The sequence below is a fragment of the Peromyscus eremicus genome, chromosome 7 (assembly GCF_949786415.1).
Source record: "Peromyscus eremicus chromosome 7, PerEre_H2_v1, whole genome shotgun sequence".
Taxonomy (NCBI): Eukaryota; Metazoa; Chordata; class Mammalia; order Rodentia; family Cricetidae; genus Peromyscus; species Peromyscus eremicus.
In genome coordinates, this window is record NC_081422.1 from 101,087,478 (window position 1) to 101,101,519 (window position 14,042).

The 14,042-nt window shown below is 39.9% G+C and overlaps 1 protein-coding gene across 11 annotated transcripts in view; it reads left to right on the forward strand.

Moving 5' to 3' along the window:
* The window catches only part of Dcaf1 (DDB1 and CUL4 associated factor 1), a 91,661-nt gene that overhangs the window by 29,544 nt on the left and 48,075 nt on the right, over window positions 1–14,042 (forward strand). For all 11 annotated transcript variants that reach the window (XR_009380327.1, XR_009380328.1, XM_059268553.1 and 8 more), the window contains exons 9-13: window positions 1,233–1,391; window positions 2,950–3,129; window positions 4,435–4,644; window positions 9,647–9,816; window positions 12,186–12,310. Coding sequence is in view for 9 of the 11 variants with exons in the window: in XM_059268553.1 (XP_059124536.1) it covers window positions 1,233–1,391; window positions 2,950–3,129; window positions 4,435–4,644; window positions 9,647–9,816; window positions 12,186–12,310 (844 nt within the window). In the remaining 2 variants the exon portion in view is untranslated. The remainder of the gene's footprint in view (window positions 1–1,232; window positions 1,392–2,949; window positions 3,130–4,434; window positions 4,645–9,646; window positions 9,817–12,185; window positions 12,311–14,042) is intronic.

Below are 14,042 nucleotides of genomic sequence, written 5' to 3' on the forward strand. Positions count from 1 at the left end.
AAATGTAAAATAAAATTTTCTGGACTTCATAAAGTCAGTGACTGAACTTGGATTAAACACTGAGCTGATTATGGAGGAAGAATTAAATTGACAAGGTTAGCAAAAGCCTGCTCAGGAAACATATAAATAAAGATTGTAAAATTGTGCCATTGCTTACAGCAGGTTTATCGTTATCATCTTTTCTGTCTGTGGGTACTAGGAATTAACCTAGGGCCTTGAGGATGCTATGCAAGCACTCTACTAGGAATCGGCAACCTCCGGCTCTTTTACTTCTTTTCAGTTTTGAGACATAGTCACATTAATTTTCCTAGGTTGGCCTTGAAGTTGTTCTCCAGTCTTAGCCTAAGGTGCTAAGATTACAGGCATGTCCTGCTGCACATAGATTACTTTTGTTTGTTTGTTTGACTTTTAGTTTTTAATTTTTAAATTTTTTTAATGGAAGAAGGGCTTACAGTTTTAAGGGATAAAATATAGTTCATCATGTAGGGAAGGCAAGGCAGCTTCATGGTAGCAGGAATATATAGCTGGGACTTTTCATCTCCTCACATCTTGGCAAAAGAGAAAGTAGAGTTTTTTTGTTTGTTTTATTTTTAAAAGAAAAAGAAAACAGGTTTATTGGTTTATTTCATACCCTACAAGGGTTGACAGTAACAAGAATATTGCAGACAACCCCTGTCTTGTTTTTAACCTGCAACAAATATTAGGTGTGCTGAAGGTGTAGCTCACTGGTTTATCTCATAGTTAGCAGGTCCCGGGGTTCTATTCCTACTCTGCCTCCCTAACCCACAGGTCCTTGAAAGATGAACATCTTTTGTATTAGGAAGGAAAGGAGGGACGTTGTAGAATTTTAAGACTTTGTTTTTCTTTTCCTTCTGTTCCTCTCTCTGTCTCTGTCTCTCCTTTTGGTTTTTTGAGACAGTGCTTCTCCGTGTAGCTTTGGCTGTCCTAGAGCTTGCTCTGTAGACCAGGGTGGCCTCGAACTGAAAGAAGTCAGCCTTTCTCTGCCTACGGAGTGCTGGAATTAAAGGCGTGCACCACCACTGCCTGGCCCAGCTCTTCTTCTTTTTTCTTTCTCCCATCTTTCTTTTTCCCTTTTTCCTTTCCCTCTACTCTAGCTTTTCTTTTGTGAGAGGGTGGTTCTCTACATAGATGACTCTTTATAGAAGCTGACATTATGTTAAGAGATTCGTGATGTTTTGATTATTCCTGTAACCTGTGTTCTTACTGTTTAGCACCTAGCATCTCTCCTGCTCCATAACAAATTTGCTACAGAATTTGTTGCACATGGTGGAGTTCAGAAATTACTGGAAATTCCTCGTCCTTCTATGGCCGCAACTGGTGTATCCATGTGCTTGTATTACCTGTCCTACAACCAGGATGCTATGGAGAGAGTAAGTCTAGTCCATTCATGTGATGAGAATGGGATTTGGTGGGGACTATCTTTTTAAAATAGCACATTCCCAGGTCAGCGTTTGGATAAGAAGAAATGAACAATTGAAAGATGAAATTCTTAGGAAAGACGTGACAGATGTGAATGTTTATCTTCATAAAGCATCCTAAAATGTAAAATTGTTTAGAAAAATTTAACTCTGCTGAGAAAGTGCAGGACAGATGTTCCACAAGCTTTATTTACTTTCTTTGATTTCTGTGGCATTATGATTAGTAGCCAAACACTGTTTGTTTGTTTTAGTAGAGCTGTATTATTCATATATATATTTTTTGCTGTATTATATTTTAAAGTCAGTTTATTGTAAAAACAGGTAATGCTTTATATATGTTAAATAATTTGTGATGGAGATAAATTAATTTCAGATGTTCTCATTCGTTTTTTTTTTTTTTTAATTTTTATTTATATTTTATATATGAGTGCTCTGCATGTATACCTGCACACCAGAAGAGGGCATCAGATCTTATTATAGAGGGTCATGAGCCACCATGTAGGTGCTAGAAATTGAACTCAGGACCTCTGGAAGAGCAGCCAGTGCTCTTAACCCCTGTGCCATCTCTCCAGCCCCAGATGTTCTCATTCTTAATTTGAGTCTGTTGTTTTTCCCTAAGTCTTTCATGTTAGTTATCATTTTTTAAAAAAAGTGAGTGGGTTTTACATTTGAAAAGTGATGGTTCCCCTGGGTATTTCTAGGAGAGGGCTTATTTCTGTACTAGGAATATTTTTCTAATATTGTGTATGTACGTGACTTTTTAAGTTAAGTAAACCTGGTGATTTACTTGAGCGTTGACTTTGTCTTTGCTCATTTACTAAGATAACCGTAATAATTAAAATTTTACTTTTTGTGAATATTAAACTATTTATATGCACAAAGTTAATTATGGCTAAAATGTAGAGAAAGGTACCAAGCAAAACTAGGAAATGTTTGACAGTTAATTGTTTAATTCATAGGAGGCATACACATGTATGAATCAGTGGAGCAGCAGATAGTACAGTTGTAGACTTAGTGTTACAGTAAGCTCTGCCACTTTTAAGAATGTCCTTGCTGGGCATGGTGGCACATGCTTTTAATCCTTGTTCTTGGGAGACAGAGGCAGGTGGATCCCTGTGAGTTTGAGACCAGCCTGGTCTTTATAGTGAGTTCCAGGCCAGATAGGGCCATAAAGTGAGACTTTGTCTCAAAAAAAAAAAAGTCTTTAACTTCTCTGAGCCTCTTTATAATTATTAAGCAAGATGTTAGTACTTTATGCACTGAGGATTTTAGAAGCATTAAATGATGTATTTTATGGCTCTCGGTAAGTATAGGTTATACTTAATTAAATTTAGGTAGTTTTCAGGTTTGAAATTGATTATGTTCTAGAATTGACTTAGAATGATCACTGTATTCTATAAAATTTTCTATCTACACTGGTGAACTTTTCATCCCTTTTAAAGAAACATTTGCCCCAAATGTTAAAATATATTTTTATATTTATTTAATTTATTTATTTACTTTTTTGCAGGTTTGCATGCATCCCCACAATGTTCTATCTGATGTGGTGAACTATACCCTATGGTTAATGGAATGTTCTCATGCTTCAGGATGCTGCCATGCTACAATGTTTTTCTCAATTTGCTTCTCATTCCGGGCTGTCTTGGAGCTCTTTGACCGTTATGATGGTCTGCGTCGCCTAGTAAACTTGGTGAGGTTCTTCCACTGGCTCTTCAGTTAGCTGTAGGGGTCCTGTTTGTTTTGGTTATCCTGAAAGACATTATGTAGAAGAGAAGAAATTTGTTTTTGGTTGTTTGAGTCAAGGTTTCATGTAGCCCAGTCTGGCCCTAACTTGCTATATAACCAAGAATGACCTTGAACTACTTACTACCTCTCCTACCTCCACTTCCCAGTTCAGGGATCATAGATACATATCACTGCACCCAGCTGGGTACATTTCTGATTGGCATTTTGGGCTTTGGTTGTATATATATTTTTCTCCTTTATTTATGAGTTTTTCTTACTTTCTTATGTTTGGTTTTTTGGTGCTAAGGATTGAACCCAGGGTGTCATGCATATTTACTATACTGCTGAAGGCTGTACCTAGCCCTGTTCTCTATGCCATTGTAGACATGCATATCTATCTATCTATCTATCTATCTATCTATCTATCTATCCATCTATCTATTTTGACATAGTAATTGTGTAGGAGGATTGCTGTGATAACCATTTTTTTTTAATCTTTTTTTTTTCCTTCTTTTGTGAGAAAAGGTCTCACTATGTAGCCTTGTTTAGAACTCCCTTTGTAGAACAGGCTGACATTGAACTTGTATCAATTTTTCTGGCTCTGCTTCCCAAGTGCTGGGAGCTGGATTGCAACTGTTGGCTACCACACACTGCAAGTGTTTAATTTTGATCTTTTCAAATGGCAACAACTTTAGGCTGGTGTACCTTTGTTTTCCTCTTCTTGTTGATTTTTAAAATATTTTTATTTTACGTGCATTCATATTTTGCCTGCATATATGTCTGTGTGAGTGTGTTGGATCCCCTGGAATTGGAGCTACAGACAGTTGTGAGCTGCCATGTGGTGCTGGGAATTGAACCTGGCTCCTCTAGAAGATCAGCCAGTGCTCTTAACCTCTGAGCCATCACTCCAACCCCTCTTTTGATTTTTAAGACAATTTCTCTGTAGTTCAAGTTAGCCTTGGATTTGCTATGTAGATTGGCTGGCCTGGAACTTAGTATTTTCCTGTCTCAGCCTCTCAAGTGTTGGACTACAAGAATATACCACTATATATATATATATATACTTCACCTTCTGTATATATTTTAATATGATTAGAAGCTGTCATTTTTTTGTTTCATATGACTGTTAGCATGTTGTATATATGGGTATACTTGTCAGTACTGTTGAACATAAACATTTACCAAAATCGTTTTTTGTTATCTTTTTACTTTTCTCTTCTGTGTGTTCTTTCCCCATCTTTTTTTCAATCTCATACCTGTTCACTAATAGATCAGTACTTTGGAGATTTTAAATTTGGAAGACCAGGGTGCACTTTTGAGTGATGATGAAATATTTGCTAGCCGCCAAACTGGCAAACATACCTGCATGGCTCTGCGAAAGTATTTTGAAGCTCACTTGGCCATTAAATTGGAACAAGTCAAGCAGTCACTTCAGAGGACTGAGGGTGGTATTCTTGTGCACCCTCAACCTCCATACAAGGTAAGAGAATAGTCATTTATTTATTTGTTTAATTTTATTTTTGAGACAGGTTGTCTTAGCGTTATCCTTGCTATGATGAAACACTATGACCAAAGCAACTTGGGGAGGAAAGGGTTTGTTTCCATATCTGTTCATCATTGAAGCAAGTCAGGGCAGGAACTCAAATGGCAGGAACCTGAAGGCAGGAGCTGATGCAAAGGCCATGGAAGAATGCTGCTTACTGGCTTACATCTGGAAATTGGTTCATAGGTGAAGATTCTCTTGCTGCAATCCAGTTGTAGTCTTTCTCTGTTTGAGAAATTTTCTGCTTATGTAAATCAAACGTGGTAGACTTCTTTTCTGTTTTATTCCTGAAAACACCATGACTGATTAGCCAGTACCACAGGTCCATATGAGTTATGCAACCATAAAAATCTATTTGCCTTTGCTGCCCATTCCAGGTCAGGCCATTATGGACATTATTTTGTCTTTGCTGCCCATTACGATAACTATATTCACCTCCCTTTTGGCAATTCAGTGCTGCCACCTGGCCCCTGCTACTTTGAGGCTCAGTTTAACCCATTGCGTTTAATTCATCCAGTTGAGCAGTAGTATCTCCAACCCTAAGGTCTGGTACAAGGAAAGAGGTAACAGCAGAGCTCTACAAATGTACTGGTGCCTCATCACCATTTTGCATCTAATAGGATTAGTGAAGGCCATGTCTTCTGGGCCTTCCCCTTGTGGGGATTAGGTTTTAGACAGCTTACCCACCCTAGCATTGCAATTTCCTTGAGCCTTAAAATCCCTTCATCAACACTAAGCCAAGGGATATCAGGCATTGCCAGCTCCTTTTCAATAGGCCATCTTTTGACAGATGCTTCAGCCAACCATTTAAACAAACTTTTGATATCTTTTGTTTGTTTGTTTGTGTTTTTGTTATTTTGTCTTTTTTTTTTTTTTTTCAGAGCTGAGGACCGAACCCAGGGCCTTGAGCTTGCTAGGCAAGCGCCCTACCACTGAGCCAAATCTCCAATCCCTTGTTTTTGTTTTTGGAGACAGGGTTTCTTTGTGTGGCTGTAGCTGTCCTGGAACTAGCTCTATAGATCAGGTTGGCCTTGAACTCACAGAGGTCCACCTGCCTCTTCCTCCCTGATGCTGGGGATCAAAGGCTTGTACCACTACCACCTAGCATTTTGACACCTTTTTAACTGCACATTCTCCATATTAAACCTAGAATTGCCACCCAGTGGACCCATCCAAATAAACTCAGCCCAGTCTAGTTTTGTTTCTTCCACCATTATCCCACAACCTTAAAATCCATTCCCACATATATTCCCCAGACTTCTATTTGAATGAATTAGCAAACTCATTAAGCTCTTTAGTAGTATAGTATGCTTCCTCATGGACTACATTTTCTGTCTTCCATCCAGGAGCCTGCTTAGCTTTTAGTCTGGTTATAGGTCTAGAGGCAACTATTGGTGGGCCCTGAGGGACATTAGTACTGTCTTGCCTGGCATCTTCAGAGAAAGTCATTGCTGGTTTAGCAGACAATGAAGGGTTAATTTCCTCAGATAACGGAGGAGAGGCAATTATTTCAGGGGATGGGGGAGTACATCTGTTGAAGATGGAGAGACTACTCCCTCAGGTGAGATAAAACCCTTGAGAATGATGAGCGTTCAAAGTTTTCAGCTTTAATAGGGTCTTGTACACATCTCCATCCCAAGTTACAGGATCCCATTCCTTACCTATCAGTACCCTTACTTTAACCCTCAGAGGCTGGGAATTAATTTTCTTTGTAATTCAGCCAGTTTAATAATGAGTGCTTTTGTATGATTTTCTAAACTTAAGCTGCATGGCTGCTGGGGAGAAGATTTCCTACCAGGGCACACTAGAAACTTTTAGACTGTGTGCATCTGGAGCTGGTCAGTCTTATCACATTGTTGTCCTTCACTGTATTCTCACATGCTAGAAGTGAATTACTGTTATCACAGAGCATATTCCTGTCCTTCACCAATTTATCCAGAGATGCTAGGAACAACCAACTAGCATCATCATTTCCCTTATTTTTCCACACACTGTCAAAAGTTTTTGTTTTTTTGTCTCTGTGTAGCCCTGGCTGTCCTGGAACTTGCTCTATGGACCAGGCTGTCCTTGAACTCACAGAGATCCACCTGCCTCTGCTTCCTTTAGTGTTGGGACTAAAGGCATTTGCTACCACTGCCCAACTTCAAAAGATTTATATAGAGTCACCAAATCCATTGCCTCTTAGAATTGGTGAATAAGCAAATGCATTTGCCTCCTTAAGTTTGTAAAATGGTTCACACTATGGGCTTTTAATGCTCTCCAATCTTGTAGGAGAGGCTTCAGTAACTGGAGGGACTACAATAACCATAGGTATTGGCAAATTAGAAAGCCTGTTCCAGATCTTTAAAAAATTTGTTCTTGCCGGGTGGTGGTGGCACACAGCTGTAATCCCAGCACTCAGGAGGCAGAGGCAGGCGGATCTCTTGAGTTCGATACCAGCTTGGTTTATAGAGTTCCAGGACAGCCAGAGATACACAAGAGAAACCCTGTCTCAAAAAGCTAAAACCAAAACCAAAACAACAACAAAAAATTCATCATTATACTTCTTTTGCTCTAGAACCACTTCTGTTACCAAAATCTGTTGTCAGGGTTCTCTACAAGAATAGAACTTATAGAATGATCGATCTCTCTCTCTCTCTCTCTCTCTCTCTCTCTCTCTCTCACACACACACACACACACACACACACACAGATTTATTAGAATGGCTTATAGGCTGGCCCAGCTAGTCCCAACAATGGCTGTATACCAGCAGAAGGTCTAGGAATCCAGTATTTTTTCAGTCCATGAAGCTGAATGTCTCAGCTGGTCTTCAGTACATGACAGAATCCCGAAGAAGTAGACTCTAATGCCAATGAAGGAATGGACTTGCTAGAGAGAGCGAGAGCTAGCAGGCAAAGAATAAAAGCTTCCTTTTTCCATGTCCTTTTTATAGGCTGCCAGCAGAAAGTGTGACCTAGATTAAAGGTGGATCTTATCACCTCAAAAGACCTGGACTAGTGTATTCCTACCTCAAAAGATCCATATTAAAAGTGGGTCTTCCCACTTAATGTTTTAATTAAGAAAAAAGTCTCTCACTAGGTGTGCTAGGCTGATTGTTATAGTTAATTCCAGATGTAGTAAAGTTGGCAACCAAGAATGGCCACCACAGAGTCTCTATTATGTAGACCAGGCTGGCCTGGAACTCAGAGCACTATCTGCCTCTGCTTCCTAATTCTGGGATTAAAGCATGTACCACCATGACCAGCTAGTCTTCTATTTTTTTATTTCTTGTTTCTGAGTTGGGGATCAAAACCAGGGTCTCATAACATACCAGATAAGTGCTGTAAAACTTAAGTATATCCTGACCCAGGACACAGTCTTAAAAATTAATACTACTAAAAAAAAAAAAGCCAGGTGGTTGTGGTGGTATTGTGTTCCCCAAAAAATTGTGCACCCTAATAAACTTACCTGGGGTTAGAGAACAGAACAGCCACAATATTAAACATAGAGGTTAGGCAGTGGTAGCACATGCCTTTAATCCTAGCATTCCAGAGGCAGAGATCTGTCTGGATCTCTGTGAGTTCAAGGCCACACTGGAAACAGCCAGGCATGGTGACTCACTCCTTTAATCCCAGGAAGTGATGGCAGAAAGCAGAAAGGTTTTTAAGGCATGAGGACCAGGAACTAGAGCCTTTTTAAGTTTTTAGGCTTTTGAGCAACAATTCAGCTGAGATTCATTCTGGATGAGGACTCAGAGGTTTCCAGTCTGAGGAAACAGGATCAGCTGAGGAATTGGCAAGGTGAGGTAGCTGTGGCTTGTTCTGCTTCTCTGATCTTCCAGCGTTCACCCCAATACCTGGCTTCAGGTTTTATTTTTATTAATAAGAACTGTTAAGATTCGTGCTACAGGTGGTGGTGGTGTACACCTTTAATCCCAGCACTTGGGAGGCAGAGGCAGATGGATCTCTGAGTTCGAGGCCAGCCTTATCTACAGAGTGAGTTCCAGGACAGGCTCTAAAGCTACACAGAGAAACCCTGTCTTCAAAAACAAAAACAAACAAACAAAAATAATAATAATAATACTTGCAGCAGCAGCTCCAAGTCTGAAATCCCTGTCTTCAAAAACAAAAACAAACAAAAATAATAATAATAATACTTGCAGCAGCCGCTCCAAGTCTGAAATCCCATCTGAGCCCAGTGTCATGTTCGTAGGAGACACTTACGCATTTTTTACCTCCCCTATATGAAAGCAGAACAATTAAAAGTGGAGGTAATAGATGAACTTCAAGGACTTTTTTTTTTTGTTTTTTGTTTTTTTTGTTTTTTCGAGACAGGGTTTCTCTGTGTAGCTTTGCGCCTTACCTGGAACTCACTCTGTAGACCAGGCTGGCCTCGAACTCACAGAGATTCGCCTGGCTCTGCCTCCCGAGTGCTGGGATTAAAGGCGTGCGCCACCACCGCCCGGCTCAAGGACCTTTTTTTGTTCCCACTTGTGAGTCACTACTAATGTGGTAGACTAGAACTAAAGGGACTGAAGGGTGAGTCATACTGCTTGCTTTTGTGAAAAGTGCTAAGTACCCTGCCTCCTGTGCAGAAGTTCTCTTTGGAAAGGATGTGTCCATAACTCTAGCTCTCTATCATTTTGGAACTTATTTGATAGATTTGGGATCAAGATTAATGTCTGCATGTTTCAAAAAATCTCAAGTTGATACCTGTTTGTATGGTGCTACTTTTTCAACCTTTATAAATATGCACAAATCAACCTTTTGTTATTATTTTTTTAAGTTATGTGTGCCATTACAAATAAAGGACTAAGCATTATGGGGCATTGTTTTACATATAGACTGATGACTTAAGAACTGTGGATATTGAAAGCTGTTATTAAAATCTTTTGGCAAGCATTGATAAGTAGCAGATGGTGCATTTATGTATTATAGTAATACATACCTCTCCTTATAGGCATGCTCATACACTCATGAGCAGATTGTGGAAATGATGGAGTTTTTGATAGAATATGGCCCAGCTCAGCTGTATTGGGAACCTGCTGAAGTCTTCCTCAAGCTTTCCTGTGTACAGCTCTTATTGCAGCTTATTTCCATCGCCTGCAATTGGAAGACCTATTATGCAAGGTGGGACTAGAAGTTTCAACTAAAATTCAGTTTCACATAATACATGCTTAACAAGCTTTTGTTGAAGTTTTATACTTGATTCTGTGAAGGAAGAAGATTAAGTATGAAAGTGTGATAAATTTTTTTTTTTTGGTTGGGTGGTGGTGGCACATGCCTTTGGTTCCATCACTTGGGAGGCAGAGGCAGGCAGATCACTGAGTTCCAGATAAGCCTAGAGTACAGAGTGAATTCCAGGACAGCTAGGGCTACATAGAGAAACCCAGTCTCAAAACAACAACAACAACAAAAAGGAACAAACAAACAAGAAAAAGAATGTGATTTTTATTTTATTATTTAATTTTTTTATCCCCCCCCTTTATTATTTTTTTATGTGTGTGTGATTGTGTGAGCTTATGTGTTCTTATGTGAGCTTAGGATCTTGAGCAGAAGAGGGCATCGAATCTCCTGGAATTTGGAGCCAGACAGTTGTGAAATGCCATGTAGGTGCTAAGAATTGAACCCATGTTCTCTGGAAGAACAACCAGTGCTCTTAGCCCCTGATCTATCTTCTAGCCTCCTTATTTTATTATTTTATACTTTGTGAGACAGCATCTCACTATGTAGCCCTGACTGGCCTGGCACTCAATGAGATCTACCTGCTTCTGCCTCCTGAGTGTTGGGAATAAAGGTGTGTGCTATGATGCCCACCTATAATGTGATTTTACTTATATATGGAGAGAGAGAGAGAGAGAGAGAGAGAGAGAGAGAGAGAGAGAGAGAGGAGGAGGAGGAGAGAGTGTGTGTGTGTGTGTGTGTGTGTGTGTGTGTGTGTGTGTGTGTGTCAGACAGCATACAGGTGTTGGTTCTCTCCTTTCACCATGTGAGTCCCAGGGTTCATAACTGAGTCAGGCTTGGTAGCAAGTGACTAATTGCTAATCTGTCTCTATGGCCTGAAAGGTGTGATTTTGGCTTTTAAATTATTTATTTACTTCCTTCCTTCCTTACTTGTGTGGGGGTAAATAAGTGGCAAGGTGAATGTTTGGAAGTCAGAGAACAACTTGTGGGAGTTTGTTCTCTCTTTCCTCTAATTCCCTCCATCCCTTCTTCATTTTCTTTTCTTTCTCTCTTTTAAAAGAATTAGGTCCAGGCTCTTTTTTTTTTTTCTTTCTTTCTTTCTTTCTTTCTTTCTTTCTTTCTTTCTTTCTTTCTTTCTTTCTTTCTTTCTCTCTCTCTCTCTCTCTTTCTTTCTTTCTCTCTTTCTTTCTCTCTCTCTCTCTTTCTCTCTCTCTCTCTTTCTTTCTTTCTTTCCTATAGAATAATTTTTCTTTTTAACTGATTGTCACTGGTTACAGGGTAGTTAGCTATGATTGATTTGGGGGCATTTTAGATTTTAATTTTTAGATTAGTAATTCTCAAGTGATAGATTCTGTCCAAGTACTCTAAAATTGCAAAAGCACTGTCATTTTGAAGTGGTTTTGGTCCAGAGAATTTTGGATAATGAATTCTTGGCCTATATAAACACTTGTTTGTTCCTCTTCTTTTCTGAGATAGGATCTCTACATAGCCCTAGCTGTCCTGGAACTACCATATAGACCAGGCTGGCCTTGAACTAATGAAGATGCTCCTGCTCCTGTTCCTGCCTCTGCCTCCTCAGTGCACCACCATTCCTGGCTTTAAATATCTCTTGTTGCTTTGGCATTCCTTTGCTCCTATCCGAATCCTCTTCCTAAGGACTCTTAAGGACATAGACTGAAGACCAGCAGGTCTCTGGAAGTTCCCCAGGGCTCCAGCACCAGATTGGGAATGCGGAGACATCCAGTCTTTTGTCTTTTATCTATTTATTTATTTATTTGTTTGTTTTTCTGAGACAGGGTTTCTTTGTATAGCCCTAGCTGTCCTGGAACTCATTCTGTAGACTAGGCTGGCCTTGAACTCAGAGATCTGCCTGCATCTGCCTCCTGAGTGCTGGGATCAAAGGTGTGCGCCACCACTGCCTGACATAAATAAATTTAAACAAACAAACAAACAAACCTGTTTTGGGCAAGTGAGATGGCTCAGTGGGAAAAGAAATTGCCTCCAAGCCTTGTGACCTGTGTTGGATCTCTGGGACCAATATGATGGAAGGAGAAAACCAATTCCTACAAGTTGTCTTCTGACTGTACACACTGTGACACACACATGTGAATAAGTAAATGTAATTACAATTGTATCTCATATTTTCAGATTATTTTTTAAAGTGTCCAGTATATTCTTAGTCTTAAATATTTTAAAAAATAAGTATTTTAGAACCTTTCAAATAGTGGTTCCAATCTGTTATTTCTTCATTTTTTTAAAGTTGTGTTTTGTAGTTGTATTGTAGTCTCCTTTGATTAATTCTTCTTCCTGTCTAGGAATGACACTGTGCGCTTTGCTTTGGATGTCCTGGCTATCCTCACTGTGGTGCCAAAAATCCAGCTCCAATTGGCAGAGTCAGTGGATGTCCTGGACGAGGCTGGCTCCACTATATCCACTGTAGGTAGGTTGCACCTTGTTCCTGTGCTAGTTTTTGTGAATGTATTCAAGTGCATGCGTGTGCGTGAAGGCCAGAGGATAGCATCAAGTGTCATTCTTCAGGGATTAACCATATTTCTTCTTGATATCTGGAACTCACCAAGTAGCCTAGGCTAGTTGGCCATTGAGCCTTGGGAATGAATATTCTTTTTTCCCAGTACTGGGATACAAGCATATGCTACTATTTCTGACTCTTACAGACTAAGCTATCTCTCTAGCCTGCACCTTGCCATTTTTGTTGTTGTGTGATAATTTGCCTTTGCTTTTCTGGTCATGTTTGTAACCTAATTTCTGGATGTTAGAATACAACAGCAATTTTCAGTGTGCGGGTCTAGATCCCTTTGGGGTTAAATGGCTTTCATATGGGTCACATATCAGATATACTGCATATCAGATATTACAGTTTTTTTACAGTAGCAAAATTAGTTTTTGTAGACTGAAGTTTCTCAGTCCCACCTGATCAGCAGCCATTTTTATAAAATAATCACTCAGAGGCTTAATATTAATTACAAACTGTTTGGTCTGTGGCTCAGGCTTATTGCTAGCTAGCTATTACATCTTTTTTGTTTTGTTTTGTTTTTTTTCGAGTCAGGGTCCCTCTGTGTAGCTTTGGAGCCTGTCCTGAAACTTACTTTGTAAACCAGGCTAGCCTGGAACTCACAGAGGTCCTCCTGCCTCTACCTCCCGAGTGCTGGGATTAAGGCATGCACCACCACTGCCCGGCGCTATTACATCTTAAATTAACCCATTTCTATTAATCTATGTATCACTACGTGTCTCGTGGCTTTAACTGTATTCTGTTACATCCTTGCTCCCCCAGCAGCTTACAGCGTCTCTCTTGACTCTGCCTCTCCTGACTCTCCCTTTCTTTTCCCTGTATCTTTGCTTGGATTTCCCACCTGGCTATATCCTGTCTTAGCACAGGCTAGAGCAGCTTCTTAATTAACCACTGGTAGCAACACATTTTCACAGCATACAGAAAGACCATCCCACAGCAAGTTATGGAGTAGCAACAAAAATAATTTTATGGTTGGGGGTCACCACAACATGAGGAACTGTATTTAAGGGTTGCAGCATTAGGAAGATGGAGAACCACTGGAATAGAAGGTTGTGGAGGAGGGTTCCTTGTCTGTCCTTGTATTTGACACCATACAGTTCATATAGATAGTCACGCTAAGAAATTTAGCATTTCTGAATGGGTCAGATACTTCTGTCTAGGATGTGTGCACTTCCCAGAACTTTAGCTTTATGATAATTTATAAGTTGAGATAAACAAGAGTTTGGTAACTTGAGTATTAAGAAACATGAGAAAGGAGAAAGCTTGTGTTTGAAAAAAACAATGTTGCTGGGTAGTGGTGGCACACACCTTTGATCCCTGCCCTAGAGGCAGAGGCAGGCGGATCTCTTGAGTTTGAGGCCAGCCTGATCTACATAGTGAGTTCCAGGACCAGAAGGGCTACATAGAGAAACTGTCTCGAAAAACAACAACAGAAAACACACACTATTAAGAGCAGGCTGCTGAGGTGAATGATGATAGACTGTGGGTCCTCAGGTGTAAGACTCAGGGAAAGGAAAGTGCCTAAGGCTCAGACATACACACACACATACCCCCATATACTTTTTTTTGCTTTTTTGAGACAGGGTTTCTCTGTGTAGGCTGTCCTGGAACTCACTTTGTAGACCAGGCTTGCCTAGAT